This window comes from Macrotis lagotis, chromosome X (genome assembly GCF_037893015.1).
Source record: "Macrotis lagotis isolate mMagLag1 chromosome X, bilby.v1.9.chrom.fasta, whole genome shotgun sequence".
Lineage (NCBI taxonomy): Eukaryota > Metazoa > Chordata > Mammalia > Peramelemorphia > Peramelidae > Macrotis > Macrotis lagotis.
Genome location: NC_133666.1, coordinates 124,786,075 through 124,805,787, shown reverse-complemented (window position 1 = coordinate 124,805,787; position 19,713 = coordinate 124,786,075). Strand labels below are relative to the sequence as shown.

Genomic DNA, 19,713 nt, shown 5'->3' with positions numbered 1-19,713 from the left:
AGAAGAGAAATTTCATGATGGATGGCTTTTTTTTTGGTAATGCAGAGAGAGAGTGGGGAGTAGGTGGTCTACGAGCTATGACAAGAGAAGGTTAGTAACAGTAAATATGCTTGAAATAGGGTAGAGTGAAAGTATTACTTTGGTTCAGTTCAGTTTAGATAGCATAAATGTGTAGTAAATCAAGGTTTTGTATATCCTTAATATTGTAAAATCTCTTCAAACTGAGTCCAGAGAATATGCAGAAAAGGAGAATTAGAGAATAACAAAAATTTAAAATAAAAAAGATCACTTAAGATCAATTACAATAGCTCTCTTAGAACTAATAAGATAAACTGGGGCCCATTAAAGTACTTAAGTTACTCAATAAGTCACACACCACACACACACACACACACACACACACACGCATCCTGCATACCCATTTGGACTTTCTATAACTCTGTAGTAGATGGAGTCCCTCACCTCGGTAAAGTTGCACAGTCAATTTGTTCTATCACTACTTGTCTGAGAAGATAACTAAGCAACTTTTTCAGAAGAAAGTAATTTCCCCAGTTTCCTTTCCTTCTGGTTAATACCTTGTCATATCACATGATATAACATGAACATATCCCATAGATTCCCTATTAACCAAATTTTTATTCTTATCTTCACATTTAAGGCTACTCTTATTACCACAGATAACATTCCTTATAGCATTCCTCATAGCATTCCATAGGATGGGAGATTAGAAACAATCAAGTCCAACCTATTCATTTTCTGACATATGATTTGAGGCTGGATTACCCTGAGAAATTTCACCTGAATTTTATCTGAATTCCTATGCTTTATTCAGTTCATAATTTCACATTCAGAAAATCTGGAATCTTGGCTTAAGAGGGTCAACAGTTATGACAGGGATGAAAAAAATAAGAATCCTTACATTTAAAAAATGAGCTAAAGGAAACAATTCCACTCCCATCCCACCCCTCCCCCACAATTTCTAACCTTTCATAGCAATGCCAATGGATTCATATACATCCTCAACAATAGTTTTTACTGCCTTACTGCCTGAAGGCACATATACAAGCTCCCAGGTATTCTTCTCAAATAAATTTTCAAAAAAAGCAGGTAGTTTATTGATGGGAATACTACTGTAATTATAAGATTGAGGAGTAGTTTCCTTGATAACATGGCGAAAAAACAAAAGAAGTAAAGGAAACAACAATGTCCCAATGAGTTCTGTGAGAACAAGAAACAGATGCCTCTTCTGAAAGAAAGAAAAAAAAGTATTAATCCAAAGAAGAAATACATCAAATATCTAATCAGTTCTATTCACTCAGCTTCATTCCATTATACCAAATTATTCTCCTTGCTTAAAAGTAGCAAGATTTTTAACTTAAAAAGATATACTTTTCTACTATTCTACATATTTCTACTCCAAAAAGGTCCTCCCATGTTTTTAGTTGCTTAGCCTGGGGAAATGGATCAGCTAAATTGGGAAATGACACCTGTCTGACTAAAACAGAGTTCTCTTAGGTAACTCATTTAATAATTCAATAAATTATTGAGTTTCTATTAAGGACATATGTCCTTACTTCTCTTAATATCCTTCAAGATATTGGGGCTGCTAGGTGGTGCAGTGGATAGAGTACCACAGTTCAAATTCGGTCTCAGACACTTAATAATCACCTAGCTGTGTGGCCTTGGGAAAGTCACTTAACCCCATATGCCTTTCAAAATCCTAAAAAAAAATCCTTCAAGATATTTCTTTCTTTCTACTCACATAGTTATAAGCCTAGTACAGGCCCTCATCACTACTTACCTAGAATATTGCAATAACCTTTTTAAAATTTTAAAAAACTTTTATTCTGATATTATAAATACCAAAAATTTCCACATTATCTTGCATAACTGAAGAGAAACCTGTGAACCTCCATCATGTATAATTTGCTTTTCTTATAAAGAATTTAATAAATACAACATGAATTTTCAAAGTTAAACTGCCTGTCTACATCTTCCTTGTTTCTGTTTGACATTTTATTTAAAATGTTTTCTTTGGTATTGATTAGAGATATTAGTCAATAATTTAAAATTTCTGCTGTTTCTTCCTGGAGCAGATACAATGACCATATTCATTTAACATAATGAATTGAGTAGGATCCCATCTTTTCCTATCTTTCTAACAATTTATATATTATTGAATTCATTCTACTTTAAATTTTTGATAGAACTTGCCTTTAAATAAATCATCTAGTCAGAAGCTATTTTCCTCTGGGATTTCATTTTTAGCTAGTTCATTTCTTTATATGAGACTGAAATATTTAAGATCTATATTTCTTGATTGTTAATCTATGTAAGCTATAAATTTTTATAAAATAATCATCCATTTCTTTTGTCAGTTTATCATCTAAAATAATTTCATTTTCCTATAATTTTCTTTCCATTTTTGATAGTAACAATTTGTTTTTTCTTTTTTGTAACATTTTGGTTTTTCTTTTATCTTTTATAAATTAAGCTAGCTCATAGTTTACTCTTTTGCTTATATTTTCAAACATAAAACACTTAATTTTATTGTTAGGATTTTTATTTTAGCTTTCAATTTCAAGCTATTCAGTTTTCAGAATTTCTGGTTTTATTTTTAATAGTTCTAAAATTTGTTGGTGTTTTCTTATAATTTTAATTGTCTTTTAGATTAAAATGCTTAAAGATATGAATTTTCCTCCTCAAAACTGGTTTGACTACATCTTAAAAATGTTAGCATGTTGTCTCATTTTTCTCTTGTTAAGCTATCTATTATGCACAGGATCTATTACTTTACTCACCAATTCTTCATGGCCAAATCATTTAGTTTCTAATTTCAATTATTTATTCAAAGGTCCTTTATTAAATATATTTTATTAAAGTGTGTATTAAATACACACTGGAAAGATTTTTTAAAAGTCAAATTTATAATTTTTTGCATATATGCCATGCAGTATTAAGGAATTGGAATACTTTCTGTTCCCATTCAGTAATTATCAGAGACCCATAGTATCTAACTTTTCTAAAATGCTAGTCAGGTGTTTTATCTTTTTATTAGATTTGTCAGGTTCTAAAAGGAGGCTATATTAATAGTTTCTCAAGTATTATAATTTGCTCTCTAAAACTTGCCTGGCTTTTCCATTAATTACTAAGATATTAAGGCACTCAGTTAATGTGTTAAATATTGATGTCACTCCACTGTCATGAGTATCTTTGAGAAAGATGTAGTTTTCTTATCACTTTTAATCAAGTCTATATTTGATATTACCTTGGCTGAGACAATGTTTGCTGTTGCTCCATTTTCTTTTGTCAATAAATCTCATTTGGTGTTATAAAACTAAAAACTTTCTCTGTTTTTCTACCTATCCCCTATTCCCAAAAAGCTGTCCTAACAAATATTTTTCTTAAAGTTATCTAAAGAAGGGATAAGTGAAAATTCAACAAAACCAATCCATGCTTTAAAAAAAAAAATCTGAAAACATAAGCAATGTTTCAGCCAGAAACCTTGCACCTCCTCAAAGGGATAAAATGAGGATGTTTACTCATATGCCTGCCTTGGTGTCATGGTTCTTATATGTAATTTTGTGATATTAGCTTTTAATTCTTTAGTAGTTATAATTTTTTCTTTTTACATTCCAAACACTGAATATTCTTTTCTTGGGGTCTTCATTCTACATCAGTTCATATAAATATTTCCATTCTACAAATTCTTCATGTCTTACAACACAGAAGTGTTGTAATATTAATATAATAATAATATATTACATTAATGTATCCTAATTTGTTTAATCATTTTTCAAATGATGGACATCTACATTGGGTTCAATTCTTTGCTACTACAAAAATAGTGATGTTATAATTATTTTGATATATATGGAGAGCTCTCTTTGCATCACCAGTATCCTTTGGAGGTTACCCTAGTACTGGAATCTCCATGTCAACTGTTATTGGCATTTTAGTCACTTTGTTTTCATAATTCCAAATGCTTTCCAAAACAACCAACAAAATGATTGCTATGTTTTTCTTTGAGTTGTTGGACTCTTCATGATTCCATCTGGGGTTTTCTAAGCAAAAATACTAGAGTAGGTTGCTTCTTCCTTCAACTCATTTTACAGATGAGGAATCAGGAAAACAGGATTAAATTGACTTGCCCTGGATCACACAAATAAGTGTCTGAGGCAGGATCTGAATTCATAAAAATGAATCTTTCTGATTCCAAGTCGAGTGCTATATCTATGGCTTTACTGATTCATCTATAAACAATGCACTAACATGTTGATCTTCCAACATGATCATTCCTGTATCTGTCATCTTTGTCAAATTTCAGGGTTTAGGATACAATCTCAGCATTAGCATTTCTCATAACATTACTTATTTGAAGCATTCTTTTATTTTGCTATTCACAGCAAAATATTTATGAGAACTATTTGTTCATATTCTTTGAGTACCTATTTATTGGGGAATACACACATTAATATTAGTTGAGTATATATCTAGGACAACAAACCCTTAGTTGAGGAATTTGATACATTTTTTCCCCACTAAATCACTCAACTTCTTAAAGTCTTGTTTAATGAATCTTTTAAAATTCATTTAGGCACAGTGATTTATGTTAATTTTGTAATTCCCATCATAATTTGTATGTCATCTGATTCTTTTCCATTTTTTTGGTACAATCTTGAATATTAAGACCATGTTTCCATTTTTTTTTACAAAAGTTTTATTTTCGGTTCTAAATTCCTTCCCTACTCATTTCCTTAGCCCCACTGTTAAAGCAAAAAACAAAATAAAAAACCATTATAAATATGTGTAGTCAAGTAAAATAAATTCCCACAGGAGCCAAGTCTAAAAAAAAAATCAGGTTCTCTTTCTATTTAGAAATAGGTAAAACATTTTATCATAAGATATCTAGGAATTGTAGTTGGTCATTATAATTGTTAGGGTTTCTAAGTCTTTCAAAGTTGCTTGCCTTTACAATCATATAAATTTTTCTGCTACTCCTATTCACTTCACTTGCTCTAAAACTGTCAATTTCTAGGAGCACAAGAGTATTCTATCATATTCATGTATTATGAAATAATCAGAATTCCCAAATTGATGGGTATGACTTCAATTTCCAGATCTGTGCTATCACAGGAAACAGTTTCTACAGTTTTATTCACATGTATTTGCATATGTGAATACTTTTCTTAATTATTTTTAGGATATAGACCTAGCAGCAGAATCACTGGGCCAAAAGGTATGCACAGTTTAATATATTTGGGGTATAGTTCCATATTGATTTATAACATTTATGTGTTATATATAACTATGTTCATATATATGTATACATATATATATATTATATAACTCCACCAACAATGAAATGAATGTAATTTTCCCCTACAAAACCCCCCCAGAACATATCATATTGTTTCTTTTGTCAACTTAATCAATCTGAGGGGTGTTTGGTGGCATATCAAAGTTGTTTTAATTTCCATTGTTCAGGGATTTTTTCATTTGGCTATTGCTAGTTTGAATTTCATCCTCAGAAAATGACCTATAAAAAATCTCTGATCATTTATCAAATGGGGAATGGTTATTATTCTTGTAAATATTTAGAAATAAAATCTTTTGAGGCAAAAGACTTCTTCCCAATTTTATGATAAATTTCCTGATTTTTTTCTTTCAGAGCTCATTTATAGATTATTCAAATTATTTTCTAGGATAGGGCAATTTGTGTATTGTTTTCTACTCTACTGATGTGGGGAATTTATGTTTTTAAATGATCATCTATTTCATTTAGATTATCAGTATTATTGGCATATACTTCGGCAAAATAGCTCATCTTTTTATTGTTGATAATTTAAAAAAAGAAAATCAGATTACAAGTATGTTGCTAGAAATCCTTTTTTTTTCTTAAAAGCTAACTGATTATTCAGTTTTTTTCTTTAAATGTTCTTAATCTCTCCTAGATTTTCATAATTTCTATTTTGGAGTAAAAGGAATGAGAAGATAGAATAAAGAGAGGGGGGAAAGGACATAAGAGAAATATGGAACAATAATATAATAATAACTGAAAAAATTTTACATCAAGTTTCTCTAATAAAAATCTTATTTCTCAAATTACTGAGTCAAAATATAAAAATACGATCCTTTCTTCAATTGATGAATGCTCAAAAGGTATGAACAGGCAGGTTTCAGAAAAAACAATCAAAGCTACCTAAATTCATATGTCAAAAAAATGCTTTAAATCCCTATTGATTAAAGAAATGTAAATTGAAACTTTTCTGAGCTACCTACCACTCTACATATATCATATTGGCTAATATGATAGAAAAGAAAAAAAATGACAAAATTGAATGGATGTGGGAAAAATGACAGACCTAACATACTGCAGGTGAAGTTGTATACTGATTTAACATGTCTGTAGAGCAATTTTAATTTATGGCCAAAGGACTATGAAACCATGTATATCCCCTGACCAAACAATACTAGGTCTGTATCATAATTTTTTTTTAAAAAAGGATATATATATATATATATGTATATATATATATATATATGTATGTATGTATGTATGTATGTATGTATGTATTTATAGCAGCTCTTTTAATAGTGGTGATGATTTGGAAATTGAGGAATGTTCAACAATTATGGAATAGCTGAACAAGTTCTATATGATTGAGATGGGCTACTATAAGAAATGCTATACAATGGAATGCTCTAAGAAATGATGAGTAGCATGCTCTCAGAAAAACAATATAGATGCAAAATGAAATGAGCAGAACCAGGAGAATATTAACAGTAATAACTATAAATGATATCCGTTTTCAGAGAAAGAAGTGATGGAGTCTGAATGCAAATTGAAGCTTATTTTTTCTCTACTTTCTTTTTTTTTGTTTTATTTTTGGTCTGTGTTTTCTTTCACAGCATGATTAACATGGAAATGTTTTGTATTACTGCATATAAATAACAAATTTCCAATTTCTTGCCTTCTCAATGAGGGGGGGGATGTAGGGAGTGAGGGAGAAAATCTGGAACTCAAAAAATTTAAAAAGAATGTAATTGGGGAAAAAGTAAAATATCAAATCATGAAAACATTTTTTAAAAGAATGTATTTAGGGGCGGAGCCAAGATGGCGACAAGAAGGAATTGAGTCTTAGGAGCTCTCTGATAAAATTCATAAGCTAATGACTCTAACTAAACTTTCGAGAGACAGAACCCACAAAGGGACCCAGTGAGGCAGTTCTCCTACTCAAGGTAACCGGGAAAAGAGCAGAAAGACTGCTCCCCGGGATCAGAGAGGCGGCCTGCCAGAGGGGTGGCCGGCCAGAGACAAAGAACCTCAGCCTCCCGGAGGCAGCCCCAGAGTGCTGAGGGTCTCAGCTCACAGCAGCGGGGGAGTCTCCTGAGCTGCACCCCGAGGAGTCCTGGGCACAAAGTGGGGGAACAGCGGGGGACCTCTGCCAGAGCAAGCATGTGGAGCCCAGCCCTCAGGGCACACAGCAAGCAGCATCCTCTTTCCCCAGCCCTGATCCAGGAAACAGAAGCAGGTGGAGCTGGTAAGCAGGAGCCCCCAGGGCATGAGCCCATGGAGCTGAGCCAGGGGAGTGAAGAGAGACTGCCTAGCTCTGTCCTCTGCCCCTGAAACAGGACTCTGGGGCTCTGACCACATTCAGGTCCTGACCAGAGTCTAGGCCCCCCCATAGAACAGCAGCCCCCCCCCACATCAGCCCCTTGGCAGAGGGGGGCACTTATGGTCATGCACAGACCAGGAGGGAGAACAGAGCCGCACACACTGAGACCCTTGTGGGAGTGTCCCAAAAGCTCAAGAAACACCCCAAACCAGGCCCAGGCTGGGAAAATGAGCAAGCAGAGAAACAAAAAGAAGACTATTGAGAAATATTTTGCAAATGAGCCCAAGAAGGACCAAAATACTCAGTCTGAAGATGAGGAAGCACAAGCTCCTGCATCTAAAGACTCCAAGAAAAACAGAAATTGGGCTCAGGCTATGATAGAGCTCAAAAAAGACTTTGAAAATCAAATGAGGGAGTTGGAAGAAAAACTGGGAAAAGAAAGGAGAGACATGCAGGAAAAACAAGAAAATGAAGTCAGCAGCTTAGTCAAGGAAATCCAAAAAAATGCTGAAGAAAATAGCATGCTAAAAACCAGCTTAGGTCAAATGGATAGAACAGTTCAAAAAGTTATTGAGGAGAAGAATGCTTTAAAAAGCAAAATCGACCAGATGGAGAGATAAGGAAACTCTCTGAGGAGAATAAATCCTTCAGACAAAGAATAGAATTCAGGGAGATTGATGAATTTAACAGAAATCAGGAATCAATACTTCAAAACCAAAAAAATGAAAAATTAGAAGAAAATGTGAAATATCTCATTGAAAAAACAACTGATATGGAAAACAGACTTAGGGAAGATAATTTAAAAATTATTGGAATACCTGAAAGTCATGATCAGGAAAAGAGCCTTGACATCATTTTCAAAGAATTACTACAGGAAAATTGCCCTGATATTCTAGAAGCAGAGGGTAAAATAGAAATGGAGAGAATCCACCGATCCCCCAGAGAAAGAGATCCCAAAAAACCAACCCCTAGGAATATTATAGCCAAGTTCCAGAACTCCTAAGTCAAAGAGAAAATATTACAAGCAGCCAGAAGGACACAGTTCAAATATCGTGGAGCTGCAGTCAGGATCACACAGGACTTAGCAGCAGCTACATTGGAAGCTCGTAGGGCTTGGAATATAATATACCGGAAGGCAAGAGAGCTTAGAATGCAGCCAAGAATCAACTACCCAGCAAGGCTGAATGTCCTCTTCCAGGGAAAAAGATGGACTTTCAATGAACCAGGGGAATTTCAAAGCTTCCTTTTGGAATGGCCAAAGCTGAACAGAAGGTTTGATCTTCAGATACAGGACTCAGGTGAAGCATGGAGATTGGAGGAGAGGGGGGAAATATGAGGGACATAATGAGGATGAACTGCATGTATTCCTGCATAGAAAAATGACACTGATAATACTCATATGAACCTTCTCAGTTAATAGAGTAAGTAGAGAGAGCTTTTATAGTTGAAGCACAGGAGAAAGCTGAATTCGAAGATAAAATATGGTGTAAAAATGGAGTCAATAGGAAAAAAGGGAAATGGAAGGGGAAAAAGAAAAAGGAGAGGGGGGGGGAATAGTCCAAAATATTTCACATAAGATTTTTTTTATTACAATGAGCTATTGCAATGATATGGAAGAGGGGAGGCAAGGGGGAATGAGGGAAACTTTGCTCTCATCAGAGATGGCTAGGAGAGGAAACAGCGAATATACTCAATGGGGTATAGACATATGGAGTAAGAAGGAGGGGGGAGCAGGGGGAGGGAGTGGGGTTGTGAATAAAGGAGGAAAGGATGGACCATGGGGGGAGAGTGGCCAGATATAACACATTTTCTTTCTTACTTCTTGCAAGGGGCTGGAAATGGAAGGCCTGCCCAGGACCACAGGGCCAGGTGGATTCTGGGCCTAAGGGGTGGTATGGGGGCTCAGGGCTTCTTGGCCCCAGGACCAGGGATCTGTCTGCTGTGCCACTCAGCGACCCTACAGCAGAGTCATAGTGAAAGGAGAGAGAAAATATAGTACATGGTAGTGGAGAAATAAGAAAGGAGGGAGTTGCGATCAGCAATGGTAACGGTGGAAAAATATGGAAATAACTTTTGTGATGGACTTATCATAAAAATGAGATCCACCCATGACAGAGTTGTTGGTGTTTGAACAAAGACTCAAGCACATTTTTTGTTATTATTTGGGTGAGGGTGAAGGGCAAGTGGGGCTGGATGGCCTGCCTAGGGCCACATAGCGGGGTGATCTTTGGGTGTCTGGGGCTGTATTTGGACCCAGGTGCTCCTGGCTCAAGGGCCAATGCTCTGTCTGCCACCCAGCCACCCCTACTATTATTACTATTTTATTTTATTTTGGGCCTTTTTTTCTTTCTTTTTTTTTTTTGGTTTTTGCAGGGCAGTGGTGATCAGGTGGCTTGCATGTCACACGGCTGGGTGATTGTTGGGTTTACGAGGCTGGATGTGGACTTGGGTGCTCGTGCCTCCAGGGCTGTTGCTTCATCCATTGCACCACCTGGCCATACCTACAATTACTACTATTATTATTTTTTTATTTTAATTTTTTCCTCTCCCCTTTACTTTTTTCGCCCAAACAAGTCTATCTATATTCATGGGAGAGGAGGGGTATTTTGTTGACTTGTAAACAAGAATATTTTATTAATGTAAAAAAAATTTGTACAAAATGAGAATAAAAAATAAATTTAAGATAAAAAAAAGAAATGTCATAATCAAACCATGAAGTCATGGTAAATACCATTGGGGTTAAAGGATGCCATGGGGAAAGATTAATTGATTTCTTATTGGTAAGGGTCCAAATTAATCATTAGCCTCTGCCAAATGGCTGAAATAGAAAAAAGCGGTAATGCAGAGGAAAAAGTCTCCTAAGTTAAGCACACTTATTAAGCTATGCAAACAGGGATTCTTAGTCTTTTTTGTGTCATGGACTTCTTTTGGCAGAACAGTGAAGCCTATGGACCTCTTCTCAGAATAAAGTTTTAAAAAGATTGAAGATTTCGAAATGTTAATTAGAAATTACTAAAAAATAAAGACATAATTTTTTCCCCTACACATAAGTTCATAGATCCTCTGGAAATCTATTCAGGGATCTTTTGAGTGTCCATGGATCCAACAATAAAAAACCCCTTATTTAAAATGAAAAAAAAAGAATGTATTTAAAAACCCCAATGATTTCTATTTTTGTATTTAAATAGAAAATTTTAATTTGCTGCATTTATAGCCTGTTTGTTTTTTTAACTGTTTGCCCAAGTCGCTTTCTCTCTTAATGATAAAAGTATTTAGAAATATAAATTTTCCTCTGAGTATTTCTTTGACTGGATCCTCTAAAATTTTGGTTTGTTGTCATATTGTTGATATTTTTAATGAAACTGTTTTCATTATCTTTTTTATTCACCCATTCTTTTATATTATTAAACTTTAAATTAATTTTTAATCTTACTTCAATGAATTTTGAATTACCAAATGTGATTTTATTGCATCAATGATGGTAAATGATATTTTATAGCTGAGCATTAATAATGTCAATTTTTGTGAAGGTGTTATTCATAGCTAAGAAATAAGAATATACTTTTCTTTCTCATTATTATGGTTTAACTGTCCGTTTGTTCTCATAATATAGCTTTTCCTGTAAGAATTGTGATATTTAATGTATGCAGATGCTTAATACTGATAATCATACTACATATTTTTCAGCAAAATGAAGTTTTCTTGTTTATCTCTTTTAAGTAGGTCTGTTTTTGCTTTTACTTTGTCTGAGATTATGATGATTACCTCTGCTTACTTTGCTAAAGCAAAGTTCCTTATTTTAAATCTGTATGTATGTTTCAAATATATTTTCTTTTAAATAACATTTTTTTGGATTTTGATTTAGAATTTATTCTGTTATCTTAGGTCCTTCTCAAGCTAACCTACCTAGCAATCCAATATTACTACAGAGAGTGCAACTACAATGGACTGGACACGTTATTAGAATGCCAAACATACACTTGGCAAAAAAAAATTTTATGGAGAACTCACATAGGGCAAGTGCTTACAAAGGGGTCAGAAAGGAGATACTGAGACACCCTGAAGGTTTCATTGAAGAACTTTAGAATTGATTGTATAGTATGGGAGACACTGGCACAGGACCCATGGCATGCCCTCATCAGTGAGGGTGTTGCCCTCTAGGAGAAAGCAGAATTGAAGCAGCTCAAAGGAAACATGATATTCATAAGTTACCCATCCCAGGTGGACGGATGGGTGCCCAACCTGTAGGAGAGCATTCCGAATTCATATTGATCTGATCAATCACAGTCAGACATACTGTAATTTGTCTCAAACATAATGATGTCATTTTGATCTTCTTCAATAATGAAGGACAAGAACCAACCATTCCTCACAGAGGAGCTCATTCCATTAACATCGGTGTTTGTTAATTTTTGATTTCTTTCCTTCAGTCTTTTCCTTTTCTTCCTATCTCTTCCCTCACTTCAAGAATTTTTTTTTGTTTATTTCAGACTAAGGTAGTTGATCAAATCTTTCCCATTTTCACCTTCATCTCCATTATTTTTTAGATAGAATCTATTTTTGTATCCAGCTATGAATATATTTATTCTTCCCATCTTGGAACAATTCAGATGAGTTTGAGATTCAGTTATCATTCCTTCTCCCCTTCTCCCTGTTCCTTGTTATACTCGCATTTTTTATTTTTGTGAGATAATTTCCCCATTCTTCCTTTCCCAGGATATTACTCTTTCCATACTTTCTAAATTCTTTTAAGAGCATCAAAACATAACAGAATCACTTGTAGATTGTTTAATTTGACTCTTTATGACCCCAGATAGAGTTCTGAAGGGATATTTCTTTCATCTCCATGTTTAAGAATGTAAAAACATTTTAATCTTTAATCTTTTATGACTGCCTACTCATGTTTACTTTTTTATATTTCTCTGGAATCTTGTGTTTTTATATCAAATTTCTACTCTTCCTCTCATCCTTAAGTCCCTCCATCTTTTTCATTTGTCACCATTTCCCTGTTTTGTGGTTTTACTTAATTATTCTTTTCTATTCATTTTATTTAGTTATCTAAATCCTTTTTAAAATAGTTCATTAGTAAAATTCTCTCTTCCTTTCCTCCTCTGCAATAGTGTTAAAGTTTTTTTTATTTTTTGAACATTTTTCTAAAATTCATTTCCTCCTTATTCTTTCTTGTCTATTTTAACCTTCTACTCCTCTGATTGTGTTTCTTATACTTATTTATTCTTTCTTTAGTCTTTTTTTTTCTCATTAAAGCTTCTAAAGTACCTACTTTGAATTATCTCTTCTAACAGTGTCTAGATTTTGGATCTTGAACCCTTTCTTTTTTTTCCAATTGGCTATACTCTTAAAATTATTAATTCCCACAAAAGATAGAAATTTTCCTCTGTCTCAATTGTAATTTCTACTCCCTACTCACTGCATAATCATTTTCTTTCCCATTTGTCATGAAATTTTCTTTCTGTGCCCATGTCTTCCTGTCTTGAATACTGTTTGCCTCCAACATTATCCTTTTCCTGAAGGAGGATGATAAGAGAGGGACTATTAGAGGTGTGGATAAAATAAAGAATAGGAAGTTCCTCTAAGTGATCAAAGCACCCCTATAGGGTATCTCCATTGTAAGGTCCTCATCTGCCATTGTAGAATCTATCATTTTTATCATGAAAATGCTTTTCAGAAGGATCTTCTTTCTTCACTGAAAAATGATTTTCTTTTATTTTAATTCTTCCATTTTCCATCTCACAGACTCTTTGGTAGTACCTGTTTCCCTCAGATACTATTCATCATTTACCATTGACCTGTTAAAGGTATAATGTACATTACCTCAAACTTCTATTTCCCCTCTCCCTTTTTATGTGTCTTCCCATTTATAAATAAATAGCTCAAAAACAATTTTGTAGGGTGTGAGTTTGGGAATTTAGTTCAAATATTATTTCAGGTCTTATTTTCCTCCATGATTTCTCTGATTTAAAATCCCCCTCCCTGATTTATAGATGAGGAAATCAAAGCAATCCATAGTCATATGAAAAATTGCTCTAAAACACTATTAGAGAAATGCAAATTAAAGCATCTCTGAGGTACCACCTTACACCTCTCAGACTGACCAATATGACCAGAAAGGTCAATGATCAGTGTTGGAAGGGATGTGGGTAATCTGGAACACTAATGCATTGTTGGTGGAGCTGTGAACTCATTTTTGGAGAGCAAATTGGAATTACTCCCAAAGGGCAACAAAAATGTGCATACCCTTTGATCTAGCAATACCACTACTGGGTCTATAATCCTGAAGAGATGATGAAAAAAGGGTAAAAACATCACTTGCACAAAAATGTTCATAGCAGCCCTGTTTGTGGTGGCAAAGAATTAGAAATTAAGTGAATGTCCTTCAATTGGGGAAAAGCTTATCAAACTGTGGTATATGGATGTAATGGAACACTATTGTTCTATTAGAAATCAGGAGGGATGGAAATTCAGGGAAGCCTGAAAGTATTTGCATGACCTGATGCTTGAGTGAGATGAGCAAAACCAGAAGAACACTGGTTCCCAAAAGAGCACTAAGTAACCAACATGAGAGGTGATGGTTAACCTTAATAAAATTGCTCATTCCAGCAGTGCAACAATCAGGCCCAATTTTGGGGTATCTGTGATGGAGAATTCCATCTGTATCCAGAGAAGGAATTGTGGAGTTTGAACAAAGACCAAAGACCTTTAATTTAAAAAACAAAACAAAACCCCAAACCATTATCTTATTATATAATTTTGCTCTCTCTTATACTTTATGTTTCTTCCTTAGGGATATGATTTCTCTCTCATCACATCCAACTTAGATCAATACATACCATGGAAAAATGTAAAGACTAATAGACTGCCTTTTGTTGGGGAGGGTGGGAGGAGGGAAATGAGATTGGGGGAAAATTGTAAAATTCAATAATAAATAAGTTAGAATAAAAAAAAAACAAACCAAAATTCCCTACCATCATTATCTCCTTGTGTTTTTTTTTTAGAAAGACACCATTAGTCATGTATTACTGTAATTTTGCTGTTGCTAATGTCTTCAATCCCACTGGGTTCTTTTTTTTTCTATTTTTTTCTCTTTAAATAGTCCCTAGAGAAATGGGGCCATTTATTAAATTAATTGTGCAAGCACTTTTGCATTTCAAAATATATTATTCCATTCCCTTCTGTGGTTTCTCATGGCAGGAGAATAGTCTAGTATTATTTGAATTTTTTCCCTTTAATTGAAGGTCTTTCTTCTTTGGTAGTTTGTTTTCTGTGTTCAAGTTTTGTTTGTTGTTGGGTTTTTTTTGTTTTTTAGATTTTTTGCAAAGCAATGGGGTTAAGTGGCTTGCCCAAGGCCACACAGCTAGGAAATTATTAAGTGTCTGAGGCCCCATTTGAACTCATGTACTTCAGACTCCAGGGCTGGTGCTCTATCCACTGAGCCACCTAGCTACCCCAAGATAGTATCTTTTAACATTTATTCTTTCTGCTTCTCTTCCAGATTGTCTACTTCTATATATTTGCATTTCAAAAAGTTTTCTCTTTTGCTTCTTTGATTAGGTTTATCACTGTGCATTCAAGTTTTTCTATTTATTTTTGCCATGCTAGCTATAATTTATGTTTGAAAATTTTTTATTTTCCTTTTGACCAATTTGGTAAACATCCTTTGGTTACTTAGTGCTCTTAGGGTTCTCTGACTCATCAAGAGTTGAGTTCAATTTCTTTTTTTCTTGTAATATTTATTCAGAAATGTTTGAAGTCCTTCAGACATTCCAGTGGCCATCTTTATTTCCATTTTAATATGTCTCTGTTTTAACTGATTGCTCTTAAAAATTTTTAATGGAGCTCTTCCCTCCTTAGATTTCTGGCAATTTTTTTCCTTTTTGATTTTCTATCATTTACTTTCTTCCTTCTTCCCTTTGATGGTGCCCTCTCCCAAGGCTTGAACCTTAACACTCTTTTAGTTTCCTCATCTGTGGGGAAAAGTCACTCATTAGAGGCCTCAAACCCTACTCCAAGTAACTTTTGGGGACCAGAACTGACCCCAATTAAGATGCCGGTAGCTTTTCCTTTTTTTGCCTGGAGCAGCTCCACACACACCCCAGGCATCTGATCCTGGTTCCCTCTCTTCTTTACTTCTCTACACTACTGCTTACATATCCTGTATTTCCACCTCTTTGGTGGGACTGGGAAGGGAGAGTAGATGTTTGTTGCTTGTTCCCACAGAATAGTGGAGTGACAGCAGAGGCATGGTGTACTTGCAGAGATATATGGAACAGGAGCAAAGAAATTGCTGAATTGATTCCAGAGCACAAAATCCTAGTGCTAAGTGCTGGACTAGCAGGAATGCTCCATGAGGAGGTTCTTAGTTGTGGTCATGGCTCCATCTCTTCCCTGCTGTTCATTAATCAGGTCTCTTCCTCTTTATTGTCTTGATATATTGGGCTCTGGTGAAAAATCAATCACTTTACTTCTTGAACATAATTCTTATTTTGAGGGATTTTGAAGGTTTTAAGGGTAGATTTTTCAGTGAGGCAGCATATACTTTGCCCCTAACCCCTGTGATATGGAAAGGATAACTGTAATTGGTCTCAGTAATTCAAATCTCTCCTTACTCCAGTCTATTCTCTGCACAGCTCTCACAATGATCTTCCTAAAGCATATTTGACCATGTTGCCCCTTTACTCAAAATCCAACAGCTTCCTATTACCTCTAGGATAAAATAGAAAGGGTTTTCCTTGATGTATAAAGCTCTCTACAATCAGATCCCTTCCCTAGTTACCCTATATTTTATTCTCCTCCAGCTCTAAAATCCAACTTGCTCCTTGAACATGACTGTCAATCTACTGATCTTTTCCCTAACTGATCTTAATGTCTGGAACGTGACCATGTCTCACCTGTCTCCTTTTCTTTACCTCCCTACCTTCCCTTTCTAGTGAAATCATGTTGAGATGACTTTCCATCTTCCCAGTTGGATCTTTTGTGTACATTATTATACTTGTCTTCTCCCCAATTAGAAAGTGAATTCCTTGAGGGCTGGGAGGGAGGTTTGGTCTTTCCAGCACAGTTCTTAAAAAAATAGCAAGTGCAATTTCTGGCTGTGTTGGATCCCAAAATATTTTCTTGGACTTTTTTTTTGAATTAATTAATTTTACTAATTTTTCATTATCCTCTTCAGCTCCCATTATCTCCTGATTCCTGTCTACTTAAAGTTTTATTGTCTATCCTTGGTGTTTGTGTCTTTTTTTGATTCCTGTCTGCCTGATTAGTATTAAATTCATACTTTTCTCAAACCTTTGGCAAATGTGTCTATTTTTCCCCTCTGCTTTCTAAGTCTGAATGTCTACACCTATTTTTTTAATTTCTAATATTTGTATCTTGATTGTTTGGTGCCTATAAATCATTTTATGACAATGATTTCCTCAACTTATTAACAGAGGCTTCTGGACAACAGACTTATTTGCTATTCATGGCTTGTTTTTTTTCTTTTTTCTTTTCTTTTATAAGGCAATGGGATCAAGTGACTTGCCCAAGATTACACAGCTAGGAAATTAAGTGTCTGAGACCAATTTGAACTCAGGCCCTCCCTATTCCAGGGCTGATGCTCTATTCACTGAGCTCTTAATTACCCCCTATTCATGTCTTCTTTAGTCTCTTACTCCACCTCCTTGTTTTCCCAGTATCAGTTCCTGACCTACAACTACCTATAATTTCAACATTAACAACAGCAACAAAGAAAAAACCTAAGAAACTGAAAGAAAATGATTTTCCTCTTGGGTCATTAGCTCCTCCAATATTTTCCCAAAGATGTTTGTACTCACCAATAAAGTACAATTCTTCCAAATAAGAAGCATTAAGTCTCTGAACCAATTCATTGTTCTAGCCAAGTCGAACCTTATTATGACTCTGAAATGAAATATAAAAAACGTATGGTTCAATAAATATGTATATTTACTTATGCATATATTTATGTTTATATATATATATATATATATATACATGTAGTAACAGAAATATTCCTATACTCTAATTTCCTTTGTATCATTTTCTTTAAAAAAAATTATTTATTCTTGAAAGATAACCAAAATAAAGGGGCTCTACAACTTTATTTATTCTCTTTCCAAAAATGTTCTTTCCACCATTCATTCATTCAATAAAATTACTGATGATATAACATTCACAGGTATTTTTCACAGCTCCTTGTATTGGATGCATGTGCACATGTGTGTATGTGTATACACACATGAGTGTGTAATCTTAGCTGATAGGGGCAGCAAGGTGGCGTAGTGGATAGAGCACTGGCCTTAGAATCAGGATGGGAGTTTGAATATGGTCTTAGACACTTGACACTAATTAGCTGTGTGACTCTGGGCGAGTAACTTAATCCTGATTGCCTTGCATCGAGGGCCATCTCCAGTTATCCTGATTCATATCTGTCCACTGTCCACTGGACACTTAGCAGAGCCCCCCCCCCCCATTCAAATTTAATTTATGTGCTTGTCATGATATCACTTCTTCCATTTCTTTGAGAATAAAGAACAAACATCATCAATCCTAGCTGATATTCATAGTAACCTTGTGAAATAAATACTTGAGGGATGAACAACTTGAGAGATGAAGTTAGATAAATTGTCAGAAATTACAAACTAAGCACCTAAAGTTAGTTTCAGACTCAGATTTTCTTGAATCCAAGTCTCTCAATAGCTCACACTTATATGGTGTTTTAAGGTTTGCAAAGTACTTTAAAATTATATATGATCTGTTCTTCACCATAACAGATACTATTATCATTCTCATTTTATAAATAAGGAAACAAAGGCTCAAGGAAATTAGGAAAATTGATCATACAACAAAAAGCTTCCTGAGGCAGGATTCAAACCCATATCTTCCTGTTTCCAAATCTAACAATGTAATCACTAGGAGAAATGACCCTTTTCTGCAGTAATTTTAATCACTCTGGACTAAGTATAATTATGAGCCATTTATAACACATCTTTTAGAATTATCTTCAATCTCTGTTGCTGAGAAGAACTGAGTCTATCATAGCTGAGCATCATACAATGTAGCTGTTAAGGTATGCATTGTAGTACTGGTTCTGTTCACTTCACTCAGCATCAGTTCATATAAGGTTCTACAGGTTTTTCTGAAATATAACTGATCATTTTTTATATAGCAATAATATTCCAATATATTCATATGCCACAATTTGTTGATCCATTCCCCAATTGATGGGTATCCCCCTCAATTTACAATTCTTTGCCAACACCAAAAGGGCTGCTATATTCTTACTATATTCTTACTCATGTGAGTCTTTTTCCCTTTTTTTTGTGATCTCTTCAGGATACAGACTTAGTAGTGGTATTGCTGGATCAAAGGGTATGTACAGTTTTATAGCCCTTTGGACATAGTTTCAAATTGCTCTTCAGAATGTTGGATCAGTTCACAATTCCACCAACAGTGCATTAGTATCTCAATTTTTCCACGTGCCCTTTAACATTCATTATTTTCCTTTTCTTTCATAATTGTCAATCTGATAGATGTGAAATGGTACCTAGAAGATGTCTTAATTTTCATTTCTATAACTGATTTCACATTTAATTTGACTATAGATACTTTCTGTTTCTTCATCAGAAAATGCCTATTCTTATTCTTTAACCATTTATCAGTTGTGGAATGATCTATATTCTCAAATTTGACTCAGTTCTCTACATATTTTAAAAATGAGGCCTTTATTAACAACTGACTATAAAAACTGTTTCCTAGATTCCTGTTTCTAATCTTGGTTGTACTGGTTTTGTTTATGCAAAAAATTTCAACTTAATAGTATCAAAATTATCCATTTTGAATTACAATGTTATCTACCTATTCTTTGGTCATAAATCCCCCCTCTTTCCATAAACCCAACAGGCAAATAATTCTGTGCTCTCTTAATTGGTTTGTGTTATCACCCTTTTTGTCCAATAATGTACCCATTTTGATCTTATCTTTGTATATGGAATGAGTTGTTGGTCTATGTTTAGTTTCTGCTATTCAATTTTCCAGTTTTCCCAATAAGTTTTGTCCTTTGACAAAAGTGAGTCCTTAT

At 34.4% G+C, this 19,713-nt stretch overlaps 1 protein-coding gene across 8 annotated transcripts in view; it reads right to left on the bottom strand.

Annotated features, from left to right (window-relative positions):
• LOC141502677 (phospholipid-transporting ATPase ABCA3-like) overlaps positions 1 to 19,713 on the bottom strand; it is a 312,244-nt gene that overhangs the window by 189,897 nt on the left and 102,634 nt on the right. For 7 of the 8 annotated variants that reach the window (XM_074207528.1, XM_074207521.1, XM_074207520.1 and 4 more), the window contains 2 exons: positions 17,450 to 17,534; positions 985 to 1,246 (listed from right to left, as the gene is read on the bottom strand). In XM_074207528.1, coding sequence (XP_074063629.1) covers positions 985 to 1,246; positions 17,450 to 17,503 — 316 coding nt within the window. In that variant the 5' untranslated portion in view covers positions 17,504 to 17,534. Of the gene's footprint in view, positions 1 to 984; positions 1,247 to 17,449; positions 17,535 to 19,713 lie in introns of those variants that run through there. The other variant, XM_074207527.1, reaches the window with a different exon arrangement.